Source organism: Esox lucius, chromosome 17 (assembly GCF_011004845.1).
Source record: "Esox lucius isolate fEsoLuc1 chromosome 17, fEsoLuc1.pri, whole genome shotgun sequence".
Classification (NCBI taxonomy): Eukaryota; Metazoa; Chordata; class Actinopteri; order Esociformes; family Esocidae; genus Esox; species Esox lucius.
The window spans coordinates 47,286,576-47,298,755 of NC_047585.1; the positions used below are offsets into that span (position 1 = coordinate 47,286,576).

At 43.0% G+C, this 12,180-nt stretch overlaps 1 protein-coding gene across 1 annotated transcript; it reads left to right on the forward strand.

Annotated features, from left to right (window-relative positions):
* Window positions 1-8,845: 8,845 nt before the first annotated feature.
* LOC106023796 (C-type lectin domain family 17, member A-like) lies at window positions 8,846-12,180 on the forward strand. The gene is made up of 5 exons (XM_034287441.1): window positions 8,846-8,987; window positions 9,294-9,341; window positions 10,840-10,982; window positions 11,826-11,935; window positions 12,033-12,180. Exons 1-5 carry the CDS (start codon window positions 8,846-8,848, stop codon window positions 12,163-12,165), a joined length of 576 nt encoding a protein of 191 aa, XP_034143332.1. The 3' UTR covers window positions 12,166-12,180.

A 12,180-nucleotide genomic window follows, 5' to 3' on the forward strand; every position in this document is an offset into this window, starting at 1 on the left:
TATACATGACTTCATTAAATCATTGGATTGTTCTTAGTTGGTTTTTCTTCTTGTATAACACACTGTACAGGCCTGTCTGTCTCCATACCCTATACCTACATTCTAACCTTAACCTTTAGATATATATGTTTTTGTATTTCATTATGTCTTGTGTTAAATGTTTTTTTAATGAAAGGACTAACTTGATTATTAAGCTTCCAAGAAGGGAATTTGCTATGCTGATTTTAGCCCAGTAGAGGGAGATCTACTAGCAAGAAAACAATTTAATAGGGGTTTGAATTGACAATTCTTTCCACCAATGAGGGACCGGATATGGGGTGTTAGACCAAACCCCTTCCTGCTCTCCACCCCTTCCTAAATCCTTTTCAACCTGTATGTCCAATATTTCTTTTTACCTCTGATGAAGCAGATTCAGGCAAAATGTCAGGCATCTCTCTTCTCCTTTCTCTTTTAATGGATATCTTTTTGGATAAAAAACTTTTTTAAATCAGGGAAAATATTTTTTTAAACTGAGTGAAACTCGCATTAACCTTCCAACAAACTTTGAAAGAAGCAGAACATGGGCATTGGACACAAAATTATCGACACTTTGGGCCCAATTTGGACATTTTCATTTAGGTGTGTACTCACTTTTGTTGCCAGTGGTTTAGACATTAATGGCTCTGTGTTGAGTTATTTTGAGGGGACAGCAAATGTACACTGTTATACAAGCTGTACACTAACTACTTTACATTGTAGCAAAGTGTCATTTCTTCAGTGTTGTCACATGAAAAGATATACTCAAATATTTACAAAAATGTGAGGGGTATAATCACTTTTGTGAGATACTGTAAGATAAGGGTTAAGTAATTGTAATAATTTTCTCTTTTATATATTCAATATACAGGGAGTGTGGTAGGGGGTTTCTTCATGTTTTTGGATTTTAGAAATTATGACCAGAGTCCTGTAACCTTACCTGAACGTGGTGAATCTAGATTTGGTTCCTCCTTGCGACCTGGGAATGTAGACCCTACCCTTCCCAAAAAATATTTTAAGCTCCTGCAAGCTGTACATCATTCTGAAATAATTGATAAATGTATCACAAATAGCTATTTTCCACCAGGGATGATGAAACAGGTCAATCATTTCACAGGATTCATCAGGCCTTCTTCTCCTAACTCAAAGGTAAAATTTAACACTGCTAAGTGGATGGAATGTAACATGCTAACCCTTAGAGAACATTATGATACAGTTATTTCTACTAACCTCAGACTTATAGAGGCCTTTGATGTGGAAGGCCTTAATAAGGCTATCCAATGGGGGAAGTCTAGATATATCTATGACTGAACATCTGAACCAGCTCAATGTGAAAATGCAAGGCATTGGAAATACAATCTTACAATCTTCAACAGGCAGTGTTTGAATTTGAAAAGCTGGAACATTTTATCAGGGATATTGAAACAAGTCGTTTTCTACACTTTGAAAGGGTGAGAGAATTTAAAGATGCGTGCATAGCAAGTGACTCCACTCAACATTTTGATCTCCAGGAGCTAGCTGGCTTCACATCTAATCTCCTGCAGTCATTCAAAGCACGTTTTGGAGAATTTCGTGAGCGCACTCATCTTTTTAAATTCATTACTCATCCACATGAGTGTGCAGTGGACAAAGCTGACCTGAGATGCATCCCTGAAGTCTCCATCAGAGACTTTGAGGTAGAAGTTGCTGTCCTGAAGGCCTCAGACATGTGGGTGAGTAAGTTCAAGTCAATGAATGAAGAGTTGGAAAGACTTGCGCGACAGCGAGCAGAGCTGGTGATTAAACACAAGTGGACAGAAATGAAAAAACATTAACCCAAAGACCAGCTGATTCTCAAAACTTGGAACGCGCTTCCTGTCACATACCACACAATGCAGCGTGTGAGTATTGCAGTATTGACCATGTTTGACCATGTTTGACCATGCTTGACCATGCTCCTTTACCACAACGTTCTAAGGGAACACAGATAGCTCCATCCACTGCCTCTGGTTCTCATATGACACAGCCTTTTAATAAGAGTGTCATAATTTTAAAACCTCAAATACACATTCCAACCCATAGCAAGGCTCCCTTAAAGGACCTGTCTGATGTCCCTGAGTTGGTTTCTGATACATTTCTACAACTAATGGAACCCTCTATTCCTGCATTGAATTCCAATGATCAGAAAGGATTAACCTCTTGAGGGGAGTTGTTTATTAATGGGCCTCCTACCTCAGCCCAAATGACCACAGAACAACCACTAATCGATCAGGTGCGGGCTGTTTATTAATGGGCCAGTACTTAGCAATGTTGCTATACTTATAGATGACGAGATTCTTCCTTGTTCCTTGACAGGCCAGTCGTTGATCGATTCTGGTTCTAATCAAGCAAATTATCCACACTTCTCCAACAGAACAACACAATGGGGAGGTCATGATGATGGGTAGTTCCTCAAAAGACAGAGACATTTGAACACACCCAATCTGAGTCCCCTATTTTTTTTTGTTTAACAAATTTTATTGATTTTTGCCAGTAAGAAGACAATTCTGAACAAAAAGCAGTTCAAATCTTGGCCGTTCAAAAGTGCAGTACAAGTGGTATACAACAGCAATAATCAAAACACCCACCCCCCCTCATCCAATCCGTCCATCCCAATCCCAACCCCATCCAGTCCAAACCCTACAGTCTGTCCTAAGAAATAGGCACAATAATATGTATAGTAAAGTTTGTTACTATAAAGTAAATACCTATAAGCATAAACACAGTTTAAGAAATCACAGGGGTGAGAAAAGGGGAGAAGAGGGGAGGGGGGGTCATCATCTAGTCAGTTTCCTGTATGGGTCTTTGTAAGCTCTCAAAGTATGTCATGAAGGGGGTCCAAGTCCTTTCAAAGCTCTGTATGGAGCCTTTCAGTGTGTATCTAATTGTCTCCAGTTTCAGGAAAAACACAATGTCTCTCATCCATCTACTGAATGTGGGTGGTGTTTGTTCCTTCCACAGGAGTAATATCTGGCGTCTAGCAAAGAGGTGAATGCTATAACAGCATAAGCCCTGTCTTTAAGAGATTTAGTTGTGTAAAGCCAAATATGGCACATATTGGGTTTGGAGGGATGTCTATACCAAACATTTTGGAGTAGGCCTGAAATATGTCAGCCCAAAATGTCTTGAGATGGGGGCCAGACCAGAACATATGTATGTGGTCAGCTGGCTGACTTTTACAACGGGGACAAGCAGGATCAGCACTAACTGAATCCCCTATTTTAACATTTCAACCTACAACACATAAGGATAATTCTAACCCTATCCTGATTCTCAAAAACCCACATATCATCCTGGGACCCCCTGGAAGATCCACGACTGGGACTTGGAAGTTATGAAGCCTATTGTTTTCATTGGTTATTCTAATTTAAATAGAATTCCACACTTTACATATCCTTTAATACAAATAGATTGCTTGTCGGGAGCACCGTTCCATCATATTACAGGGATTTTGCAGAAATTGGAAACTCACCTACTGACACAAAAGGTAATTCTCTCACTGGGTCCAAATAAATGGACACTGGGTCTGAATAAATGGATACTGGGTCTGTTTAAATGGACAGCAACCATCTACCTCAATGAAGCAATTACAGCAGCTTCTGAGACTCTCCTCAACTGTGTTTCCTAATGCCGAGATTTTTGTTCCAATTATACATATTGTGAAAGATTATCACACCTACAGCAGAATCATTTGGAAAAATTAAATGTTTATCTGGAAAAATTGCAGATAACTTATTGAGATTAACTCCTTGAGATTCCACACAGAGCAAAAGGGTTCAGTACATTGGACAACATTTACAATAGTTAAATGATGAAAAACATTTTGTGTTCTGTGACGTCGCCCGGTATGGAACCACACTCCTTGAGAGAGGATGGACTCTTCACCACTCTGGAGTTGCCCAAGATGAGAGGCGGCGGGCTGGTGTGGGTTTGCTTATAGCTCCCCAGCTCTGCCGCCATGTGTTGGAGTTTACCCCGGTGAACGAGAGGGTCGTTTCCCTGTGCCTACGGGTTGGGGATAGGTCTCTCACTGTTGTTTGTGCCTACGGGCCAAACGGCAGTGCAGAGTACCCGACCTTCTTGGAGTCTCTGGGAGGGGTGCTGGAAAGTGCTCCGACTGGGGACTCTATCGTTCTACTGGGGAACTTCAAAGCCCACGTGGGCAACGACAGTGATACCTGGAGGGGCGTGATTGGGAGGAACGGCCCCCCTGATCTGAACCCGAGCAGTGTTCAGTTATTGGATTTCTGTGCTAGTCACAGATTTTCCATAACGAACACCATGTTCAAGCATAAGGGTGTCCATCAGTGCACGTGGCACCAGGACACCCTAGGCCGCAGGTCGATGATCGACTTTGTTGTCGTTTCATCTGACCTGCGGCCGTATGTCTTGGATACTCGGGTGAAGAGAGGGGCGGAGCTGTCAACTGATCACCACCTGGTGGTGAGTTGGATCCGATGGCCGGGGAGGAAGCTGGACAGACTCGGCAGGCCCAAGCGTACTATAAGGGTCTGCTGGGAACGTCTGGCCGAGTCTCCTGTCAAAGAGATCTTTAACTCCCACCTCCGGCAGAGCTTCGACTGGATCCCGAGGGAGGCTGGAGATATTGAGTCCGAGTGGACCATGTTCTCCACCGCCATTGTCGAAGCGGCCGCTCGGAGCTGTGGCCGTAAGGTCTCCGGTGCCTGTCGAGGCGGCAATCCCCGAACCCGGTGGTGGACACCGGAAGTAAGGGATGCTGTCAAGCTGAAGAAGGAGTCCTATCAGGCCTGGTTGGCTTGTGGGACTCCTGAGGCAGCTGACGGGTACCGACAGACAAAAGCGGACTGCAGCCCGGGGGGTTGTGGAGGCAAAAACTCTGGCCTGGGAGGAGTTCGGTGAGGCCATGGAGAAGGACTATCGGCTGGCCTCGAAGAGATTCTGGCAAACCATCCGGCGCCTCAGGAGAGGGAAACAGTGCCCTACCAACGCTGTTTACAGTAGAGGTGGGCAGCTGTTGACCTCAACTGGGGATGTCGTCGGGCGGTGGAAGGAGTACTTCGAGGATCTCCTCAATCCCGCCGTCACGTCTTCCATTGAGGAAGCAGAGGTAGAGGGCTCAGAGGTGGACTCGTCCATCACCCGGGCTGAAGTCACAGAGGTGGTCAAGAAACTCCTCTGTGGCAAGGCACCGGGGGTGGATGAGATCCACCATGAGTACCTCAAGTCTCTGGATGTTGTGGGGCTGTCTTGGCTGACACGCCTGTGCAACATCGCGTGGCAGTCGGGGACAGTGCCTCTGGGATGGCAGACTGGGGAGTTTGCCCAACCAATCCACATGTGTTTTGTGGATTTGGAGAAGGCATTCGACTGTGTCCCTCATGGCATCCTGTGGAGGGTGCTTCGGGAATATGGGGTCCTGGGTCCTTTGCTAAGGGCTAAGTCCCTGTACGACCGAAGCAGGAGCTTGGTCCGCATTGCCGGCAGTAAGTCAGACTCGTTCCCTGTGCATGTTGGACTCCGGCAGGGCTGCCCTTTGTCGCCGGTTCTGTTCGTAATTTTTATGGACAGAATTTCTAGGCGCAGCAAGGGGCCGGAGGGTGTCAGGTTTGGGGACCACACGATTTCGTCTCTGCTCTTTGCGGATGATGTTGTCGTGTTGGCCCCTTCAAGCCAGAACCTTCAGCATGCACGGTTTGCAGCCGAGTGTGAAGCGGTGGGGATGAAAATCAGTACCTCCAAATCCGAGGCCATGGTCCTCAGTCGGAAAAGGGTGGCTTGCCCACTTCAGGTTGGTGGAGAGTGCCTGCCTCAAGTGGAGGAGTTTAAGTATCTAGGGGTCTTGTTCATGAGTGAGGGAAGGATGGAACGGGAGATTGACAGACGGATCGGTGCAGCTTCTGCAGTAATGCGGTCGATGTATCAGTCTGTCGTGGTGAAGAAAGAGCTGAGCCGCAAGGCGAAGCTCTCGATTTACTGGTCAATCTACGTTCCTACTCTCACCTATGGTCATGAGCTTTGGGTCATGACCGAAAGGACAAGATCCCGGATACAGGCGGCCGAAATGAGCTTTCTCCGCAGGGTGGCTGGGCGATCCCTTAGAGATAGGGTGAGAAGCTCGGTCACCCGGGAGGAGCTCAGAGTAGAGCCACTGCTCCTCCACATCGAGAGGGGTCAGCTGAAGTGGCTTGGGCATCTGTTTCGGATGCCTCCGGAACGCCTTCCTGGGAAGGTGTTCCGATCCCGTCCCACCGGGAGGAGACCCCGGGGAAGACCTAGGACACGCTGGAGGGACTATGTCTCCCGGCTGGCCTGGAAACGCCTCGGTGTCCCCCCGGAAGAGTTGGAGGAAGTGTCTGGGGAAAGGGAAGTCTGGGCATTCCTGCTTAGTCTGGTGCCCCCGCGACCCGGCCCTGGATAAGCGGAAGATGATGTATGGATGGAACAGTTAAACGATTAAGAGGGGAAACGTGTAAGTCCATCATTCCCCAAAAGTCCAATGTAATGAATCTCTCTATTACCTGTCAGTTGGATGAAGGGGAACAGGAGGTGTTGGAAAAAGGGCTTACTTTTATCCCAACTCCTAAGAAGGTAAATCGTAGGGAACTCAAGAGGGGCCTCCACATGTATCATAGGAGAAACTTTTGGATTACTTTGGATAAGATGAAGAGGGAGGACAACCCATTCCATTTATAGAACCTTTGAATTGGGAACCCGCTTTAAAGGCTATTTCTGATCCTATTAAGAATCTGATATAGACTGACAATCCCTCATTGAAACATTTTAGGCTGCCACCTGCTGGTAAAGATAATCTTACTTATCATTACAACATAGAGCCATTACTGCAATTAGGGAGAATCCCAATATAATGATAAAACCTGCTGATAAAGGCTCACAGATTGTCATTATGGATAAAACACAATATCTCATAGAAGCTAACAGGCAGTTAGAAAATATTAAACATTATATTCCATTATCTCATTCTGTACAGAAGGAACCCAACAGTCTATTTGCAGGTTTGTTGGGGAATTATATAGAAAGAAAGAAATCAATTTTAAAAAGTTGTGCTACCTTTATGGAGAGGATTCTCCCAGACCTAGACAATTCTATGTATTACCTAAAATCCATATGGATCCAAACATGTGGATGGTCCCAGGTGAGATTCAATGCGGTAGACCCATTGTTTCAGATTGTGGCTCAGAATCTTATCGAATAGCAGAATATATAGATTTACATCTTAAACCCTTGGCTAAAAATCACCCTAGTTATGTGAAGGATTCTTATGCTTTTGTGGATAAATGGAAGTGGTTGAGGGTCCCTATGAATAGTCATGTTCTCCATGGATGTGGATAGTCTTTATATAAACATAGACACCAAGTTGGGTCTTCAAGTGGTGAGAAATATCTTCCACAAATAACCTGACTCTAAGAGACCAGATGATGTCTTACATACTCATTTGGAGTTGGGTTTGATGAGAAAAGATTTTGAATTGAATTTGAAGTTTTTCCTTCAGATTCATGGTACTGCTATGGGGAAGAAGTTTGCTCCTGCATATGCTGGTATTTATATGGCAGAGTGGCAGCAAACTGTTTTCCCGAAATGTCAGAAATTGCCTCTATTGTATATGAGATACTTGGATGATATTTATGGCCTTTGGACCCACTCTATGTGTAACAGTGTGTAACAGGAGTCGAATGCAGGGATGCAGTCAAAGTCAATGTATTGCGTTCTTCTGACAAACAAGGCACGCAATACTCTAATAATGCACAAGCGCAAAAACAACCGCACACGGCAAATACAGAACACTGAACATAGAACAATACCACACAAAGACAGCCAGAAACACAGGAACTTATATATGCGATCTAATGAGGGAATGGACACCAGGTGTGTGCAATAACAAGACAGGACAGTGCCGTGGGAGGAGGAGCGGCGTGGCTAGAAGGCCGGCGATGACGTGCGCCGAACACCACGTCGGGAGGGGTGGCGCGCGTCCTCCACGCGCGTCCTCATTACACTATGGTAGAATTTGGGACCTTCATACATACTCTGAATACCCATCATGCATCAATTACAGCTAAACATAATGTACATTATCCTGTACATATCATTGTCCTGGATACTGAGGGGTTTTTCACACAACAGGAGGATGAAACTAAGAGCATAGCTATAAATGTGTATTTCAAACCAACTGATATGCACTTCTTTATAAAACTAGTTATCATCCATATCCATAAGTCATACATATAACATTTTGATAAAATCTCCTTGGTCTTACTGATGTTTAGGGAGAGGTTGTTCTCTCAGCACCACTGCAGCAGGGCCTCAATCTCTCCACCATAGGCTCTCTCAGCACCATTGGAGAGCAGCCCATGGGTAGGCTGGTGTGATATAGCAGGGCTTTTTATTAGGAAGTGGATATCACAACAATTAGGGAGAAAAATCATTGTAAATGACGTATGACAGGATTCTTCAATTACAAGTTAATTGCACTTCTGGGGTATAATTCAGCTCCTCATTTGAAGGAAAGAATGAAACTGTATGTTTTTTGGTTCTTCAGGACCCGACTTCAATCATCCTGCTTCATATGGATGTCCAAATGTTTAGTTTGTCCATTCAACAGCATTATCACTGCACTCACTGTTTTCATTGTAAACCATATTAACATGGTGATGAACCAATATGTTTAGATTAGAAAATAATGTGGGCAGGAGTAGTGTGGTGACCAGTTTCCTGTTGATTAGACCATTTTACTATAAGATGCAGGGCAGTGAAAACACAGGTACAGTAGAATTCCTGTGTTTGGATTGTATTTGAGAACAAGCGTGTCAAAATGTCCGAAGGAATTTATGAAATCCCGGAGGAATATGAAGAGGATGAGCGTAATGCAATGAAGAACAAGCAAATGTCGCAGGTGTACGCCAACAACGAAGTCTTCCGTCCCAGAAAGAAGGGGGTTGCTGGTCAACAGTCAGGTAACAATGTTCACACTGAAATACAGTACTTGTCCAACCTTTGATATACACACACACACTCAGTATTCAAGTGTATTTTTCTTTTCATAGTATATACCTACAGAGTCACAAGTGTTTGTCTGGGGCTGCTGTGTGTACTACTACTGACTGGGATCTTAGGATTGCTTTTCTACCGTGAGTTTAAAATGTTTCACCAACAGCTTTTTAATCATCAGTGGTATAATTATTGAAACATTATTACAAATGTGATGTATTAATGTTTCACAAAGAGAAACCTACTGACCAGTTACCACAATCTGACCAAAGAAAGAGACCAGCTAAAGAGAAAGATAGAACTCCTGAACAAGATCAGAGGTAACTTTTCAATGACTATAGCCTTTACTATTTGATAGGACTGTTTTAATATTGTTTTACAATGTTTCTGAAAAAAATATGAACATGAACTACATTGTGTTTATTTTATGTCCTTCAAAGTGACATTTATTTACTATTTCTATTTTCTTTAATATACTTTATAAAGTGTATTAATTACAACATTCTGGTAGAGACTTTGGTGGAAGTGGACAATGGGAAAACATTTCTCTCTGCTGATGGCTTTTTGAATCATGAAGGTGCCTGGCCATTTTTCACTGGTCCAAAAGTAATCCAAATGTCCAACTCTAGATTATGTCCTTGCCTTATCTCAACACCAGAAACGATCCATGTCTTACCATTGCATTTCCCAGCTGACTAAGCTTATTGGAGACCTACCACAAGCAGTTCCTAGAGTGAGACAAAGCAGCCCTAACCAACATCCACCATGGTTAGCACTGAGACAAAGCAGCCTTAACCAACATCCACCATGGTTAGCACTGAGACAAAGCAGCCTTAACCAACATCCACCATGGTTAGCACTGAGACAAAGCAGCCTTAACCAACATCCACCATGGTTAGCACTGAGACAAAGCAGCCCTAACCAACATCCACCATGGTTAGCACTGAGACAAAGCAGCCCTAACCAACATCCACCATGGTTAGCACTGAGACAAAGCAGCCTTAACCAACATCCACCATGGTTAGCACTGAGACAAAGCAGCACTAACCAACATCCACCCATGAACCTTGTTAGTACTTGGCCCTATGCTGTAAAAGGTGTATGCATGCATCATTTGGGTGTTTGCAACAAAATGTTAATGTTGCTATCATTTCAGCTGAAGGGATTCTGCATTAAATTTGAGGCATTTGTTCACAGAATTCAATGTATGCACCTTTGTTCGGTCTCCTGCAATTCTGCCAGAAAGCTGACATTTAAGAAGATTTTTAAATTGCTGTTCTAAACACCAAAACGATCAGAAGCACACAGTGAACTCAACCAAGGAATGGCTTGGAAAAACCAAAATCCATGTCCTGGAATTGCCCAGTCTGAGAAGGGACCTAAATACTATTGAAAATCTGTGGACATACATAAAGAGGACTGTGCAAAGGAGTTCTCATTGCAATTTGACTGAGCTTTAACTCTTCTGCAAAGACCAGTTTAATAAATGTGCTGATGTGCTGGGTTGATAAAGACCAAAACAGACTGTTATCTTACTGTAGCAAAAGGTGCTTCTACATAGTATTAGTTGAGTGGTGTGAACACCAATGCTACCAAGGAAAAATATAATCTGATAAATGATTTGTTTTCTCACGTCCTACATAAAGTATAGTTGGTAACAAGATCTTATCAAATGTGAAAATGTCAGACAGAGTATGATAGTTTCAGGCTTTACATAAAAACAGCTGGGATGACTTTTGATATAAATTGAGGAACAGTTTTTTGGTGGTTTAAGCATTCAAATAAAAAAATAAGATATTTTATTTTAATTTTTTACAGAGGGACCATGCCCCAAAGGATGGATAAAGTTTGAATCCAAGTGTTACTACAACACCACTTTGAAGAAAACCTGGGAGGAGAGTAGACAGGACTGCATTGCTAGAGGAGCAGACCTGGTGATCATCAACAGCAGAGAGGAACAGGTGTGTTTGGGAGAATGACAGTGAGTGAGAAAGAAAAGTTACAGAGTCTGAAAAGTGGCTGGTGTTTTTATGGTCAATGAGGTACTTAACCTGTTGTCTAAACAAATCACAGAACAGGACAAATGTTGCTCAAAGCAATTATACCTAACCTCACACATATGGACCAGACATCAGGTAATATCAAGCATAGGTTCACACCTAACCTCAAACATGAATATAGATCAGACATTATGTAATATCAAGCATAGGTCCACACCTACTGTAACCTCAAACATGAATATAGACCAGACATCATGTAATATCTAGCATAGGTTCACACCTAACCTCAAACATGAATATAGACCAGACATAATGTAATATCTAGCATAGGTTCACACCTAACCTCAAACATGAATATAGACCAGACATCATGTAATATCTAGCATAGATTTACACCTAACCTCACACATAAAGACAAGATGTTATGTCATATTAAGCAAGGTAGCTTTATTTCTACTAAACACTTCAGAGAACACTATGATATAACATAACTAAACAAAACGGTAACACACCTGATAACAGGAGACTCATATTTTTTAACTTACATTCCTAATAAACTAGCTGAATACTTCCACTAACATTTCAAAAATGGTATTTAATAACACGCAAAATAACCTTTTTCTGTCACCAATAATCACAAAACACTGACGACTTGATCAAATGATTTCACTGTAAAAGATGTTTACATGATTTTATATGCTGATAGGTTAGTTCTACACCAGAGAGAAAGAGACAAAGAGCGAGAGAGCAAAGCATGGAGACTTGGTATTAATTAACAGTTTTGTCTCTCTGTCATGATAACAGTCATTAATCAATCAGCTATATGTACCGGGAAACGATGCCTGGATCGGTCTGACTGACTCTGACACTGAGGGGACCTGGATTTGGGTGGATGGCTCCCCACTGACCTCTGCGTAAGATATAGACATCTATTTCAACATCACGTTGAATGACTGGATTAGGATCCGAGACAAAAGCCAGTGGTCTGACTCTTGTTGTTTTTTACTGCAGGTTTTGGGATAATAAACAGCCAAACAACATTAATAACCAGGACTGCGTGGAGGTGAACCACAGTTCATCCGACCCAGGGGTGTGGAATGATGATGGATGTCACAAGACAAACAGCTGGATCTGTGAGATATAGGACTTGCATAGGAAC